We start from the raw sequence: 17,931 nt of genomic DNA, 5'->3' as shown, positions 1-17,931 counted from the left end.
ATATCCGCTGTATATCTCAACTTAACTCGCTACGAATTTTCTTAGCGAGCGCTGAGATCCCGCCAAGAAAATTCGTAGCGAGTAATGTCGAGATATAGAGCGAATATTTATGCGAAATAAACGAAATCACTTTTTGGTGATATTGCTTGAACGTGTGCGGCATTTAAAAACCTAATAAAAGTACATGTAGAAAAGGGGATAAAATGGCGAAAATACATGTCTAAGCATGGACGTCGCCATCTTGACTTCTTTTATATCATCACGTGATAAGCACCTCTGAGTTCCGGGTTTTTCTGTTGAAAATGTGACGACCTGTGTCGGTACCTGAATATTATATTAAACTATACTTACTTGATATGCGAATATATTTATTAGAATTTCGTCTAACATACACCTCTCAAAGGGGTCTCTCAAACACACCCACACGCGCGCGCTTTTAATACTAAAACGTGGACGTGTTGTTATGGACTCGCGTTGAAAGCAATCCCCGCGGAAACGTCAGTGTTTAGACATTTGGAACGAAAGAACGCTAAATACAAAGAGAAATGGCCTATACTTCCCATTATACACTTGTCTTTATTGAAAATAATATCTGTCATAAAATATTTTACGTTTTGTGTTAGTAATAGCCTCTGTTTTAGCGAAAACACGCATTACTTTGAATGGCTATTTTTTCTACAACTAATCTGCAATATCGAAACCCATGTTCGTGTAAAACTGAACCCACGGACGATTTGTAAATATTTTTTATTGATATACTTGTTGTTGCTTTTTTTTTTCATATTTAATGGACGTGTTAAGAAATTCGATTATAATTTGAAGGAAGACGGTAAATTTTACAATGAGCCTACTCTAAGGGAATTCTAAGAGGTCAAAAACGTTTGAATCTCTTTGTTATTTTTGATCTTTTTGATGATGATCAAGAAACAAACACATATTGTTTGCATTTTTCTTTTTAAGGGGTGTAATTTTAGTTGTTTGATTAGAAGAAAATAATTTTTGAAAAGGTATAAGTTTCCAAACTGCAAACAATCCCTTTTAAGGCCATGCTTAATTCACACGCATTTCTTCGGTTTCTATTGTCCCGGAGTCGGTGGAAAACACACGTTAGTATAGCGCATATAAATAAAACATGTACTGATTTTGCTCATAACAAATCGCCGAGTCTCGGGCCAGCCATCACTGTGCGCCATATAAATTAACTCGTCTAAACTCCACTGACAGTTTAAATGTAAAAGCGAAGAATCTTAAGCACGGCGGTAATATAACTGTCAGGGCTGATGTTACACACAAGATTTAGGGAGGCGCTGGGCCACGTGACATTGTCAAGACGTTGACAGCACTTTAGACCTTCGCTATTATGGGGTCCGGTATGCGATGTTCCGCTCATCTAGAAATTAATTAACACCATGTTCTAAGTAATTGTTGAATGTTAATCGTATGCCTTGTAAATAAATGTTGTAAAGTCTTGCCAACGTGTTCCGTTTATAAACATCAGTTCGACGTTGCAACAATTCTGACATTAATTTGTTGTTAAGCAAACGGATTTGCAACTGACTTTTGTTAGGAAATTGCTCATGGCTTGTGTTGGAGACTTTATACAGATTTTTTGTTCGTAATACGTTTCATACGATTGAAATACACAGATTAGGAAAAGTACTTCGTCAGAATTGTAAAGACGTTAGAGTGTCATTCTGTCTAATAAACGTCAACCTTAAATAACATTGAAACCTGTGTTAAATTAAATATACATTGCCGCGTTAACAATGGAGCGGTATGTTGCTGAACGTGTATAATGATTTCATTGTTCAATACAGTAAACGAATAAAGCACGCGGTTTGCGTTGACGCTATTATTTTCTAATTTCCTCGCGAATAGAACTTCTTATGTTGACGGTGTTTTTCTTGTTTTCGTGTGTTGTTTTCACAACAGTCTGTTATTGGCTATAGACCAAAGGTTCAAAAAACATTGCGAGGTGTGCGTCAATAAATCACCGTCATTTAAATGTCAAACTAAGGATTTATATCGAGATCATACAAGGCGTAACGCATTCGGTGTTAACTCTAACACGCTCACCATCAGCACTTTTATTCGGAGCCGTCTCAGCCTAGCGAATGTACCGGGAGACGTTGTTGGTGTATCTGTTGCTGTCCGGGGTGCGAGGCCAAGGGCGACTGCTCTACCCCCCGGGTAGGTCCTCGCTCTGGAGGCACGGGTATCGCACCGCGACCAATCATAATGACAATACACTCAGCTGCGGTGGACTAAAGGTAATAGCATTTCCGTTTTATTCCTTAATGGACTATTAAACTAATATTGAGCGAAAAGAATAAATTAAACTTGAACATGATTATCAGTCCGGTTGTATATTTACGTGTTATAGCCTAATACATAATATTTCGTCTGCTCTTTTAACTAAAGGTTTGTTGAAATGATAGCTCATACGCGGTTATCAACTTCCTTACATAACCTTCCTCACATTAAAATCGGCTCTGCTCCGTGAAAAGTTTGTTTTATAATGCATGTTCATTAAGTGTCGTCCCATATTAGCTTTTGTAGTCCCCAAAGGCGAATCAGGGACGATACTTTCCGCTTTTATGATATTTGTCGTTTAGAGAAAGGCTCTTCTTAGCAAAAATCCAGTTTAGGCGGAATGTGTCGTCCCTAATTAACCTGTGCGGATATGCATTAAACCTCCTTTTCACAGAGCGAGGCTCAAATGTTATGTGAACTATTTGAATTCTTAGATAAATCATTATTTCGCCATACCTTAAACTTAAGAAAAATTGAATATGCACGTGTAAACAAAAAGTGCGGTTGATTAGTTTTTTCCCATATATATTCTATATTTTACAGTTTAAATGAAAGGAGGTAAACGAAATCTCACCCATGCTATATATGACACTAGACGAAGTCAGCGTAGTTGAATGGTGAACAATAAATACACCCATTGTGATAGAAAAATAACCATCATATTACACACGCGTAGAACATAATTAAATAAAAATAATTTGATGACGTAACTAAGTACCCATGTATTCTTTATTAAAAAACGAAACAACGTGTACAGAAAGAAAACATGCGGAAAAAACACGGACATGATTTGTAAGATCAAATTGACATAAGATTTAAAACAAAAATGTTCAACAGGGGCACCTTTTAAGTTTATCGTAGCAATAATTTCAGTGAATGAATAATGTATGATAAATTAAAACAAGCTTTTTATGGGAAAAGAGAAGCACTTAACTGTGTTTATTTGCTATTAAGAATGTTTGCAAACGACCTATGCTTGTTCGCCTCATTATTTGTAATAATAAATGAACGTAACACATCAAGCAAGTGACAAAAACAATGTTCAATATTGTTCATTGAAGTCTACTGCTTAAGAAACATCCTTATATCAAATCAAGGCGCTGTTAAATATTTCAAGAATTCTTAACACAATTTTCACGTTGCAAAATAATTTTTTTTATCATGCAATTACTTTATTGTATACAATGTTTTGGTTCATCAGGAAATGCATACTGTTTTACGTATTGGTTGCCTCTTGTATGTAGACAATGATTCCATTGTTCAGAAACAATGGTTTGTACAAATTATTATTGTTCAATCCATGTTTGCATCAAAATTATAAAAAAAAGTTCATAAGGCATATGCGACAAATGCCATAAAGCAAAACAACCACAACGACAACAAATAAACACTTTATCAAAAACTTGACATTTTACATTTCCCTGAAAAGATTTTACTAATCATTAGCCTAACGCATGATTCTTTATATACAAACGGTAAAACTTTGAGGTTAAATTCTTAAAGTTAAACACGAAATGAAGAGCGATTCATTTGGCATAACGGCCTTACCGCGTTCTTTCTTAGAACACATTTGTTTATTAACACTGTTTCGAACACATACTCAATTTGTGTTATCGAAAGTTGGTCTGTCTTTATGCAGAGTAAAAAATATGTTAAATAATGATTAATTAAATGAAAATGTTCAAACTTATATTTTACGACTTTTAATATGAAATTAAACCCTCTGAAATCGGAAACTTATTGTTTCTGACAATAATAATTGCTAATAAAGTCAAATTAAAAATGTAATCAGCTGACACCGAAACGAATTCACAGCTTACCGGTACATTTTATTTCAACAATGCTTTTATTTGACAAATTAAACACGTTCGAACATAAGTCAAAATATTGAATGGAAGCAAGGGATAAATAAGTCCGCATACAATTATTGAATCGAAAAGGCTCACCGAAATCGTGGTTTAAATCATTCGTCCAGGAATACGTTCTCCTTAAGAGAAGGTACTCGCATGTTTTCGTTTTTTGTTTCTACGGATATCAAGTCGAGGGACTGTGTTGTATGTTTCAGCACCGCTGGGAGGTGAATGCAGGTCAATGTGGGGTTTGCGGAGACCCCTGGGATGCGAAACCTCGCGATCACGAGTCCGGCGGCAGATACGCCAGTGGAATAATCACTGCCACCTTCCAGTCGGGATCGGTTGTTAAATTTACGGCAGAGGTCACAAATTCGAATGGCGAAGGATTTTTTGAATTTCGCCTTTGTGCGAAAGATGATTCTAATACCGAAGTAACACAGGAGTGCCTCGACGCTGGACAACTTGACATTGAACCCAGAGGGACCAGGTATAACAAAGTTAAAGCTGGCAATAATGACGTCACTGTGCGACTTCCGGCTGGGCTTACGTGCAAACATTGCGTGTTGCAGTGGAAGTATAACACTGGTACGTAGAAGTGTCTTCACTCACGAGTTTGTATTTGTAATGATATAGCCTTGCTCACTCGTTCATATTCATGCCCATCGATACGTAATCATCACCAAAGCTAGTTATGTATTTTAACAAAATATTATGGACAATAATTTTACGTTTATTGCAAATTTTGAGAGAGCAACACGTCTAAACATGATATCTTTGGCGAATGAAAAAAATGACAATTCGGCCAAACGTAACGCTCTTGACAGTCAACGTGCATATTAATAAGTTCATTCAATTAAAGATTTCTGTCTACATATTACACGGCATGGGTAGTAGAAATCAACTCTGTAATTAAATAAAACGATGTTGTTGTTTTTTAAACACAAGCTTAGCGTAAAAGAACATGGAAAATGTTACAAACATTCAAGAACATTTTCAGCCCTGAATCAAGATAACAAAAACCTTGCCAAACTGTTCATTAGATTGCACTTACACAAAAAAACTTCTCTGAAATATCTTAACATATCTGTCTACAGCCTTGTTAAAGGAATCATTTCCCTGGAATTTAAGTCGGTTTTTTGGGTAATTATACACGGTGAATTGGTCTACCATAAAATCTCGTATCAAAATCCTGTCTGATAAATGGCTGTGAAGGATTTTAATAATGAACCATTTTAGTTAATAATAATAAGAAAAAATAAACATAAAAATAAGTAAATAATAATAATAATAATAATAATAATAATAATAATAATAATAATAATAACAATAATAAAATTAAAAAATAATTATATGGTTTCAAAGGTTGAGTTTTCTACGAATTTATCACGCCTTGTTGATGTATAACATTATACAACGTTAATCATGCGCGTTTTGACACGCACAGATGTATTAAATCATAACCACACCTTTCGTACTTTGAAATTTATGTCGTCAGTAACTCCCATCATATGTTGCATATTAAGCAATTAGAGAGTGTAAACATTAATTGATAAGTGGTGTACGATGTACAGAATAGCGATGTCAATATCTAGTGCAATGGCCATCAACTATATGCGTGGTGAGAAGTTTGCTTTGCCTATAATTGTTAAGGAACTAGGTCATTCGCCGTAATTAACCCATTTATGCCTAGTGGACTCTCACATCCTTCTAAATTGGATCAATTTATTTCCAAAACTAGGGATTTATATTATACTTATTTCTATATTTAGAATATTTCTTACAGAAATTCCTTTGAGCAAACAGCGCAGACCCTGATGAGACGCCGCATCATGCGGCGTCTCATCTGGGTCTACGCTGTTTGCCAAGGCCTTTTTTATAGACGCTAGGCATAAATGGGTTTACTATTAGCGGAATACGATTTTTATAATTCCAGTATGGAAAACGACTGAATTTTGCCCCGTGGTATTAAACGGTAAACTAAAGACAGTTGAAATTTAAGAAATATAATTCAGGATTTATTATCTACTTCACTATTAAAGAAATTAATTGGGCTGCAAATATCTTAAAAATAAAAATAAAGATTACAATGTATTTGATGTAATACATCGTGTTGTTTTAATGTTGCGTGCATTCAACTAATGAGTTAAACATATTGTAAATATAAACATAATTGCACATGTATAAATTATAAACACAAGTTAAATTAATGATGTGCATGATATCAACACTTTGTATGTTGGTAAATATAAATCTTATTATTTAAACATTATTGCATTAAAATAACTCGCAATCTGAAATTAACAAAGTAACATTTTGTAATGTTTGCAACTATTTTACATCAAAGGTAATCGGCATTAGTTACAACTTCCCACCCCAACTGCTATCCCCTTACAAACTTCTCAAAATTGTCCATTTGTTATACAAAATAACAAGACAAAAAAGTTAATCGATATTTTTTAAACTTATATATTACTTTTTTGTCTTGTTATTTTGTATAACAAATAGACCATTTTGAGAGTTAAGGGGGGGGGGGGTAGCAGCTGGGGGGCCGAGTGCCGGTGTTTTACACCACCGTATATCAAGCATTGTTAGGACGATTATTTTGCATGCAGATTCCATTTAAATCAACACTTGCACACATGCACACACGTCTAGGCTGTTGTTTTAATTTACTATATAATCATGTTTTCATGCCTGCAGATAGTTAACGGTATTGTGTCTGCTATGCTCTTGCCTCCAGCAGTTCTTTTATTGATATTATAAAATGGTAAAACGCATGAATGATACACATATCAATACACTCACTAACACGACGAATCAATGAATACGTACATAAGAGTTAACCATAAAATATTTTGCCAATTTATTTCAAAGCACACTTTAGTCTGAGCATATAAATGTGGATCGGTATTGCATCATCCTTAAATGACAGTTGGTGCGTACAATTTCTTTGAAAACAAAAACAAACCATTTGTATAATTCTTGTGGTTTTGTGGTTTTAAAGACGAATTCTGCAGAAATTATTTCAGATAACGATTTTGAGCTTCAACGCATTTCCATTGACTTCATGAAATAGATTGCGAATATTTGGACTTAAAAATTGGCAAGAAACACGCAATTCAATAAAAAACAAACACTATATACTCCCATTAAAAACCTCGTGCGTTTTGTTCTGCCTTTGTTTATTTAGACCTTTATTAACGATTAAATTAAGAAAACTGAATTGCGAACATAATACACCGATTTCTCATCATGTTTATCGTTCATGCAAAGCGATACTGTTGGGTACATTTGATCGGCTTGGGTAAATTCAAGTACTGTATGTAAAAATACTATAACTTAAAAACCTATGACTGCTTGAACAAACCTCATATACCCAGTAACATCATAATACTTAAATTATACATTACCAAATTGAATTCTTGCATCGATAAATCAATGCTAAAATTTCGTTTGTAAATTGGCCCCTTATAGATTAAATTCGACTCACTATTATGTCGTGTGACATTAAGAAGATGTGAACGTGAAGATGTACACTAATTATTATACCTTTCTTAGATATATATGTGTTTATGCTTTCTTCGCCCATCATAAAAAAACAAATGAGCCGGACTCTGTGAAAAGGAGGTTTAATGCATGTGCGTAAAGTGTCGTCCGAGATAAGACTGTGCAGTCCGCACAGGCTAATCAGAGACGACACTTTCCGTCTAAACTGGAATTGTTGCTAAGAAGAGACTTTCTATAAACAAAAAATGTCAAAAAGCGGAAAATGTCGTCCCTGATTAGCCTGTGCGGACTGCACAGGATAATCTGGAACCACACTTTACGCACATGCATTAAACCCCGGTTTAACAGAGCACGGTCAAAATGTTTTAAGGGAAGAAATCATTGTACATTTATAGGTGACAATTATGGCTGTGAACACGATCGTCAATCTCAGAAAGAAACGTGTGGATTCGGAAAAGGAAAATTTCAAACTGAGTACTTTGGATGTGCAGATATTGCAATATACACAGAAAGCGAACTTGCAAAACTCGATCAAGAAATGCAGGCATCTGATTTGACAGAAGCTCAGGCCAACCCATCTCGGAATGAAAGCGACGCATCTAGTAACGTCATGAAACGTGTAAAACGGTCACCTTTTCCCCATCCTCCTTATAGCATGTTCCATCACCAAAGTTCTGGTCAACCTGTCCAATACATGCCATACACAAACATTAACGGCTTCGTGACTATGCAGGACCCGATGTTCCAGTCACAGGTAGACTACCATCCGATGTGGCAATGGCAAAGCGAGCCGCAGGAAAGAGTCAGGAGACGTGTGCCAGATCCAAATGTTTTGTTCAACAGCGGCTTCGACAATCGTGGCAGTCGAGTACGTGTGGGTTTCAATATCAGAAACAACGGAGAGCAGTTTAATATTCCAGAGCGACTGGTGCCCCCTACTCCTGCTTTGATGCGCGAGTCCCGACCAACTGTGGAATCGATATTCGAACCACGACGAACAGAAATATTTCCAACAACAAGAGCGCCAGTTGTTCGCCGAGTTGAATCGAGAATACAACGCAATTTCATCGATCCTCTGAATCCTCAACTAGGCACCAAAACCATATTCAGTACCCTAACACAACGCGTTTTGGCAACTCAGTACTCTCCGACAAAAGAATGTAAGCACTGCCCGTTTGACCAGTGTTTGGACGACAAACTTAAAATCGACGGCCTATTCCCAGGCCTATTCGATAATCCTACCACGTTCATGGAATGCCGAAGGTACGAACGATTGTTCCAAATTGGAGATTTCGATGTCGTCAAAGAAAGCCTTCCGACGTGTGGACATCCGCGTTTTAGGCGACAGATTAGAACAATGGGTGACGACGACATCGGATGCTGTGCAACGTAAGCTTATTATTTTATGAAACCAAAAATAAGGTTAAGGCATGCCATTAATTGACTCCTCTACATTTAAGAATTGCAATCTCAGACATGCTTTTATTTTTGTCTTTTTTTCAATATTTATTAAAAACAGCACTATACATCGGTTAAAGACACGACATTGTATTGGTCCATTATCATATTAAAAATGAATATAAATTCTTCCTTTGTAAAATTCTGGTTAAATGGTTTCTTTATGTTGTACATTTGAGCAACGTTGTGGAAAACCTCACAGGCTTACAGCCTGTGCGTAAAGCGTCGTCCGACACAAGCCTGATCAGTCCGTACAGGATAATGAGGGGCGACACTTTCCGCTTTTATTTACTTTCCCGTTTAAAAGACGTCAATTCTAAACGCAAATCCAGTCTATGAAGAAAGTGTCGTCCCTGATTAATCTGATCGGAAAGCAAACAACAAGTTTTACCAGAACGAGGCTCAGATTACTGATTGACGGGGATGTAGACACTTTAATAAACTTGCAAGTATATTTGTTTCAATATTCAACGTCTAATTTAATGAAATGTGTACTATAACGAATTGAATTTCCCCCAAACTTACCCATTAACATAAAATTCAACTCAACATTACCATTTGTAACTTAAGATTAATCTTACAAGTTTGAATTGTGTAGTGCTTCATAAAGACTTCAACTTGCATTTCAAACGCAAACGCTTTATATGATTTATAATTAATATAAAAAAATTGTTAACATTTGAAACAATATATACACAGGAGGATGATAACATTATTGGAGGCGGCTTCTTTTAGTACGAACATAAATTGACGAAAAGAGATTCGTTTGAAGATTTCTTCACGTTACTTATTTCGCATATTTATCGGATATTTATATGTTTCGTTGTTTTCTGCATTAAGCTTAGGCTGTGCGGTTTCTATTAGAAAATAATATGTGAAAGATCTGGGCTGGACGTCTTTAATCGGCCCGAGTGTCCTTTGGCGCTATGGCCGGAAGTCTATAATCGGCTCACTGCCGATATAAAGGTCCAAAGGCCGTTATACGGTTAGAACAGATTATAGGCGGTCGGCTGAGCTGAGTTGGCGATTTGGTTTGCTTTGATGGCGGCTAATACTATGATCCACGTATTTGCTCGATGGCAAGCGGTTTATATTTATTTCTTATATTTCTGTGAGCGCTGTAAGTAAATCAAAGACTGTCAAAGAACGAACCGTAAAATTAGATACACTTGCGGTCGTTAAATAAAGCTTATGGTTTTACTACCATTAAGATTGAATAGAATAAATCGGATGGTAGCATCGGCTCAGCGGTTCCGAGTAACGTCAGTTTGTGTATATTTTGTCATAAATATTATTGCTTTATACGGATGGTGTTTTGTCTTTTTGGCAAGTTGCCCAAAACTATACGTTAATTAAAAATCATGTCGCTAAATAGATTATTACCACAACGCGAACACAACTTTTACATTATGATTTACGATGGCCAGCAAATGACGAACGCTGGCTTTCCCCTGACTTGATGTAATGAGTCAGCATGTCGCTTAATTGCATCTTGTCATGTATATAATGTGTAAAAACAATGCAATGTGTGTATCCTGTCATTTGATATTGCCTTCGAATGAATGGCCTGTAACCGCTTTTGACAGTGATGGCCATTTATTATCATTTTTGACCATACTTATTTTAAAATGAATTAGTACGTGAAGAAAAACAAAACTTTTTATCAAACGAATCCCCAAAAAGGTCGACAAGAGTGTTTGACAGAAATTGTGTTTCACAATAAAGAGTATTAATAGGAAATCATGTTATGCTAATAATAATCAAAATGTGAGTACAATAAAATGCGAGATCATATTTTACGAAAACTGTATATATTTAATGTAAGTAAAGAGTTGGTAATTATCAGGAGCAAATGTGATTATATTAAAAGCTATTTGATAATTGTCTACAACGCCGAAGTAAAGTATATAATGTGTTGGATAATTTTCAATGAAAACTCATTAAATCTTGAATTCGTCATATCTTTTTTAAACTGAAAAAAGCATAACACAATTGTGTTAAAACTTAAAACAAGTTTAGGTCACCCGAGCAGAACGTGCTCATGGTGAGCTTTTGTGATCGTTATTCCTCTTGCGTCATGTGTCAACATTTGCCTTATTAAAACTCTAGAAACCACATCTTTTGCTCATACAATTTTTCACGAAACTTGCTCAGATTATTTGTCCCAATTATAAATTGTCACGTGGGATAAAATCTTAGGTCACTAGATTAAATAGAAATGCATTCGAACACCCTAGCAGCCACATGTGTTGCATAATCTGCATGCAACTTCGTCATAATATTTGGGCGTGTGGTTTGTATAAGTGATCATCCACACCACTGCGATAAGCTTCCTTCTGCTAGTAAGCATGTGTTTGGACTTAAGGTTAAGCTACACAACAATATTTGTACAAATGTAATAACCTTCTACCTAACATCGTGTTAGACTTAAAAATAGACGTAGTGAATATTGGTACAAAACATTCAGCCTCTATGTTAAAAACATTTCTTTTATTTATTTCTTCTAATTCTGATTTCCCTATGACATTGGTTTCCTTAGTATTTAAATGCGCATTACTCTTAGCTTTAATTCATTTACTTATTCGAACTATCTGTAAATTGTTGATTAAAATGCTTGTATTTTAACAAATCTTACATGAGCAACACGTGAAGATGTAGTCGCGATGTATATGAACTCGTTTTGTATTCTTAAAACTTCAAACAAAAATCCTTATTTTACGCTTGATGTCTGTTTAGACCTTTGTCCGAATGCGTAATCTGATGTTCATATGTGCTAAGATGTTTTTTTACCGGACAATACCTGATTGCCGATACACTTAATCGGTCTAACCACCTAAAAACGTCTAGCAACTGAAAAGCAAATATATTGTTTGTATTGTTTGCTAAATGAATGACATTTATCCCGTTTACAAATGTTTAAAGTCATTAGTATTATCATAAAGATTAAACGTGTACTGTATTTCCGACGTTTAATACATGTTCTCTCATATCGCAGTCGTTCCCTACATAGTTTAAGCGATTATCACTATCACACGCCGAAATCAGAGGAGCATGCGTTCGCTTTTAAATCAGTTTTCACGTGCAAGCTCAAACTGTAGTGAATAATAAACAAACGTTAGTATTGAAGCTGTTTTAACAAGAGTGTTATTACAAATATTGTGTGTTATTATTTTCAGCATGTTGTATAACATATGTGTTGTTCCTAACTCGTGATGGTTTGGCTAAACTTCTTCTTTGAATAATGTTAGTGCACATACATGATCATATAAAAACCTCAATAATTTGTTTCCAGGCGACCGCAAGTAATTCTTCCTCTGACTGTAGAAGCTGACAATGATACGTTCAACGTGGTGCAACTCGGAAACGAAAAACAGCAGTTCATTGTGCAAGGCATTTGCGGGTTAGTTTTAAAAGCGTTAACCTTTTGTTTGTTACTTATATGACACATCTTTGCTCATTTTAATGACTGTATTTATTAATATTTTATTGTAGAAAATCTCTTAAATCAAGCCTTGAGTTAAAATTTACTCAAGTATCTAAGGAAATTTGCTAACAAAGTCTTACTTTTTAACTCAAAGAAAAAGAAACCCAATATTTGTATACATCTATAAACTCGGTTAGTAAATCATGATATTGAAATAAAGTTAAGAAAAGAAAATTAGTTACTAAAACGCCCACTTAACACAAACATTAATGTTTGTTGCAAATATTCAGTATACTTAGGCGAGCAGTCTTAATCTGGAAATAACGATAATTAAAACAAACAGAGTCAACGAACATCTCTTCTTAAAAAAACACAGCAAACATAACAACTGGAACTATTTGATATACGATTTACCTTGATAGGAATGTTGATAAAAGTCATTTACTTTCTTAATATAGTGACATCAATCAAATATTGTTTACTTCAGTAAAACTTATAACGAGAAAGTTAAAGCAGATATCACTAGATTATCTCGTATTTCTCGTAATTTCAAAATCGTGCTTATTTTCCGTATGAATGGAATTTGCACTTATTAATGAATCTTTTCAAACATAATATATGTGTTGTGTTCATGAGAACAGTTTTATGTTGCAGAGTTATTTAAATTTGAATAATACTTTTCGTGAGTTGACCACTTCTTCATATCACCATCTGCACTGATTTCATGGCATATACAACTAGATATAGATCGGTGTTTTTTATTATTCGACTTCTTAACACGATTAATCTACCATAGGTTTTTTGTTATGGATGTTAGAAGTAAATTAAAAAATGTATACTAATAAAACAAGTATACTCCATTTTTCATTATATTTAATTGCGTACTATCATCCGTCATATAATCAAAACAATATTTAAAGTATGGCATATTATGGGTGTCACCGAACGTTTATTTTACTTCTATCTTGGTTAATTGAAAATGACATTAACCCATTTATGCCTAGCGTCTAGAAAAAAAGGCCTCGGCAAACAGTGTAGAAGATGCGGCGTCTCATCAGGGTCTGCGCTGTTTGCTTAAAGGAATTTCTGTAACAAATATTCTAAATATAGAAATAAATATAATAGATATCCCTAATTTGGGAAATAAATTGATCCAATTTAGAAGGATGGGAGAGTCCACTAGGCATAAATGGTTTAAATGACATACCCACTAATAAATTCTATTTACTTTGTTTTAGAAAGGGCAACACAACGGCATGTACTTCGTGCGAAGCAGAAAACAACTTCCAATGGGTGCTAGTGTACGACCCACGTGTCAACACCCAACCCCCTGTGTCATTCGTGCCCGTCAAGTTCCCTCACTTCTGTCGCTGTTACAACTGGTCCAACACCCGATCTGGAAAATAGGTTACCTGGCGAAACATGTTCATCAATCACTTACGTTCGAACCAAGCATTACAAATATTACGCTATTTTATATTTAAGCTTAATTACGACAAAGTCAATTTTTTAGCATGCTTGGTTTGTTTTATTCAAACGAAACATACAAAAGAACTTCAACCACGCTAATGGTTAGTCACTAAGAGTCACATCACATGTCTTTTTGATAAACATACAGAAGTTCTTGACATAAGTGTTTATGAAATATTGTTAAACATGGCTGCTGTTTTGTTGTGATTTTCATTTTATGTTCATGGACGCAAACATTTTATTTTAACATTAACTCTCACATTATCACTTAAATGATAAAACAAAAAGAATGTGTGAAAATTAAGCGTAAAATGTAGACTATTTAGATATCATTTATATGGCAAATATCAGCGTATCATGTGTTTGCCTTGAAAATATTCATAATACTTGTGTTTTTAAAAGTAACCCGTACGCACTTATGCAAGGACGAAGAAGTGAATGCGGTGTAGTTTGTTGCTTGAAATGATATTAAATAAAACACTGATACACAACAAACTAAAGAAATACAATGAATTTGTACAATAAATGAGTCGATCATAAAAATATATATCGCAGCATTATTTAGCAATTCTTATTGTTTTATACTTTTATGCCATCCTTTGTGATTGATGCGTGTATCAGTAGCTGTAGTTACAACAAAATTGAACACGATTTACACACTTGAATGTACACTTGAGAAAAGAATACAGAATTGTAATATGCATGTATACTTAAAATGATTTGGATCTCGTATATAGAGTATAAAATTATAATATGCATTTATACTTAAAATGGATCACTTAAAGTGATATTATGCGCATTTTTCACTGTTGAATTTAGCTAAAAAGAATTAACAGGTCAAAATAGTTAGTTAAAATGTGGTAACTGACCAATTATCTGCAACTCATCTTGCTACCAGTTGTTTATAAAAAATATACATTATATTCGATATTTTACATGAAGTCCCAGTCCTCTAAGCCGAGCGGAACTGTCTTTTCATTAGGATCGGAGTTAGTTTTCGTGTGTCGTATGAACGAATCTGCACTAAAACTAAATTTAGATACACATCGTACATCGAATCATTTCTGTCGTCAGTTGTCAAAACGAAAGTGCGGTTGATATTCAAATGCATTATTTGTCCATTTCCTGGATATTGTTTTAGTATGTTGATGCTGCATTAACAAATATAAGTGTATATGAATTGAAAACACCAAAAATAAACAACGGTTGCGATAGACACCTATAAACATAGCATATAATGTTAGATGCGCAAAATATCACTTTAATATATGCACGTTCATATAAACAAATATAAATACATATATAAATACATAATATAAATCATATAATTTCACGAAACATTCGATACATAGCTAAATTAAAAAAAATAATAATACCAATCTAGTATATTTGAAACAAACGAGCAGAATACATGTTAAGTGCAAGCAAGATTGAATTGTTTATGTTATATGCAAAGTACGGCAATTGTATTTCGATTGTAAGATTATTCACTGAAATTTTGTTGTCTATGGTTTAACTGAAATGTGTTTGTTTTTACGTGTACCGTGGTGTGGTTTCACTTACCATAACATGTAGAACAATGTATTCATTGACATCGTACTTGAAAAATAAAAACGTACACATTTTAATTATGGATAACTATCAACGACTTGCGCGCATTGCTCATGATCGTACACGAAATGGATGTGAATACACGTATATGCGTATTCGATTGTTTAATAAGCATGATATAACAATAATCAATACAAGGTTTGTGCGGAACAAAAGTAGATAAAACTTAAATTGTCAATAGTATGAATTTTGCTGTACAACTTTTTTAATTAAAGCCCGTGTTAAATTATGTGAGTGTATTGGTTACACAAGTAACACAGATATTAAAAACAAACTTGGAACTAATAGTAAAAACGGAAATGATATCATAATACTGCCCGTGGTATTTTTTTGGAAAGTAAGGAGGAACAACTAGGCTTGCTATTTCGTAAAGGACAACGGTATGATGTACACAAGTAGGTTTACGAACAACCATAACACTATAAACAATGATTCTAGCGAAAAGTACAATCATGTGCTTCGCAGTTTTGTTTCGTCGTGGAAGTTTTGAAGGTTGCTTCTGTCTCATATTCCGTTTTCATGTTTTACATGTAGGATGTTCTTGAAAATAAAAATTAAAAGGCAACATAAGTCATGAGTAAACTTTCGAAACAATCAAGCAATATAATGAAAAGTAATAACATCAAAGGAAAACATGAATGGAATCAATATGGTTAATAAGGAAACAAAACTCATTATGTTATGATGAGGAATATGATCATTTTGAATAAGTAAACAACAACAGCATGAAGTATTACATCGTAAGAGTTACGGCATACTTTATGGATAATTCCTTGTGTTCAAGGCGCATCCCGCCTTTTTAGACCCACGTGAAGGTCTCAAGATCCCAAGATCTCGTAAGCCTACATCACGCCGTATGTTCCGTTTACTGCCTTATGTTAGGAATCCCATATTATCGATGGTTCGATTATTTAGAAACTCCTTACGTGACCTTAAATACCCGATAGATATAAAGGATAATACCACCAGGTGTTCGACCGTCAACATTGCAAGTTTTGGAACACATGATGTTTAATGTTTGGGTTACGGTTCTACATATGCGCGTCTACGAGTAACTCGTACAATACTTAGATAACAAGCAGATTCGTTGAATTGATATACCCCGCCAAAAATACAGGCACATTAAATATCCCTCCGCCTTTGGCGGGGTAGGCGGGGATAAAAACAATCATTGAAATTTGGGCTTTTAACCTTTGGGCCTTTTCACAGATTTCGGCATGTATTGAAGTTTGTCATTAAATGCGTTATATTGATAAATGTAAACATTGGATCTAAAAAGCTCCAGTAAAAAATAAAACAAGAATAAAATTTAAGAAAAAAGCAGACCTCAGCTGGATTCGAACCACTGACCCCTGGAGCCCTGGAGTAAAAGTCTATCGCTGAGACCAATCTATCATCCGTGCTCATAAACTGAGAGATGTATTTTATGCTTTATATAACCAATCTTCGTAGTACCACACACTATAACGGCAACAACAGAACTCTCCAAATTATTAAATCGTTTCGCGTTGCAACGCTTTATAGTGTTCAGGTTTTTAAATCGTCAAAAGATGCATATAATGGATATTATAGAGCATGGTAAATGTTCTGTTTTACTGTTTCCTCTCAAATATCATAACTACAACGAATCTGAAACCTTTTTTTCAATTTTGTCAATTTACCAAAACGTCAAAAGGCCCCTTTAACCTCTAAGTTACTATCATCAACTTTTATTGAAAATTTGGTATATGTGTACACCATACGGCACTGGTAGCCAACCCATTTAGCATTATATAACTATCTTTGTTCTTCCGTGATTTTGTCTTCATGTCTCGGTTCCAAAACAGGTCTTTTAAGAACCTTGTGATTTTATTTATCACCAACAATGAAAACTATTCTTTATCCAGTTACATTTACCAGCGACGTCGCTTGCAAACTGATGTTTTATTGGTAACATTTCTGCCATCTCCTGCTCCCTTGTGATGGTGTTTATCGTTACAATAGATCGATTTCTTACGTTGTATGAACAATTACCAACATGGAAGTTCACACCATTTTGCTGCAAGTTGTTCACAGTTGGATGCATTGCATTCACTTGTGGGTCTACAATTCCTGATTTCTTAATCGCTACAGCAGAAGAAATTGAAGTGCAAATCATTCAGGCACATGTCACGTTTAAAGGACACCATTGTCATATGTCGGATACAGCAAAGTTTTTCTGTTTTATAAAAATCTTCAACATATTAAGATTGTCGATATTGTCTTTTATTTCACATGCTTTGTCGTGATGTACTATCTGATCTCTCGAAAAGTTTA

At 34.7% G+C, this 17,931-nt stretch overlaps 2 protein-coding genes across 3 annotated transcripts in view; one reads left to right on the top strand and one right to left on the bottom strand.

Moving 5' to 3' along the window:
* Positions 1 to 17,931, bottom strand: part of LOC127877524 (adhesion G protein-coupled receptor B1-like) — a 469,993-nt gene that overhangs the window by 411,612 nt on the left and 40,450 nt on the right. The window lies entirely within an intron of this gene.
* LOC127877526 (uncharacterized) lies at positions 1,577 to 14,214 on the top strand. The gene is made up of 5 exons (XM_052423471.1): positions 1,577 to 2,270; positions 4,379 to 4,751; positions 8,069 to 9,062; positions 12,424 to 12,531; positions 13,794 to 14,214. The coding sequence occupies exons 1-5, from the start codon at positions 2,115 to 2,117 to the stop codon at positions 13,960 to 13,962; spliced, it is 1,800 nt and encodes a 599-aa protein (XP_052279431.1). The 5' UTR covers positions 1,577 to 2,114; the 3' UTR covers positions 13,963 to 14,214.

This window comes from Dreissena polymorpha, chromosome 4, assembly GCF_020536995.1.
Source record: "Dreissena polymorpha isolate Duluth1 chromosome 4, UMN_Dpol_1.0, whole genome shotgun sequence".
In the NCBI taxonomy this organism is placed as follows: domain Eukaryota; kingdom Metazoa; phylum Mollusca; class Bivalvia; order Myida; family Dreissenidae; genus Dreissena; species Dreissena polymorpha.
Note: the sequence above shows the minus strand (reverse complement) of the source record. Positions and strands in the feature narration are given on the sequence as shown.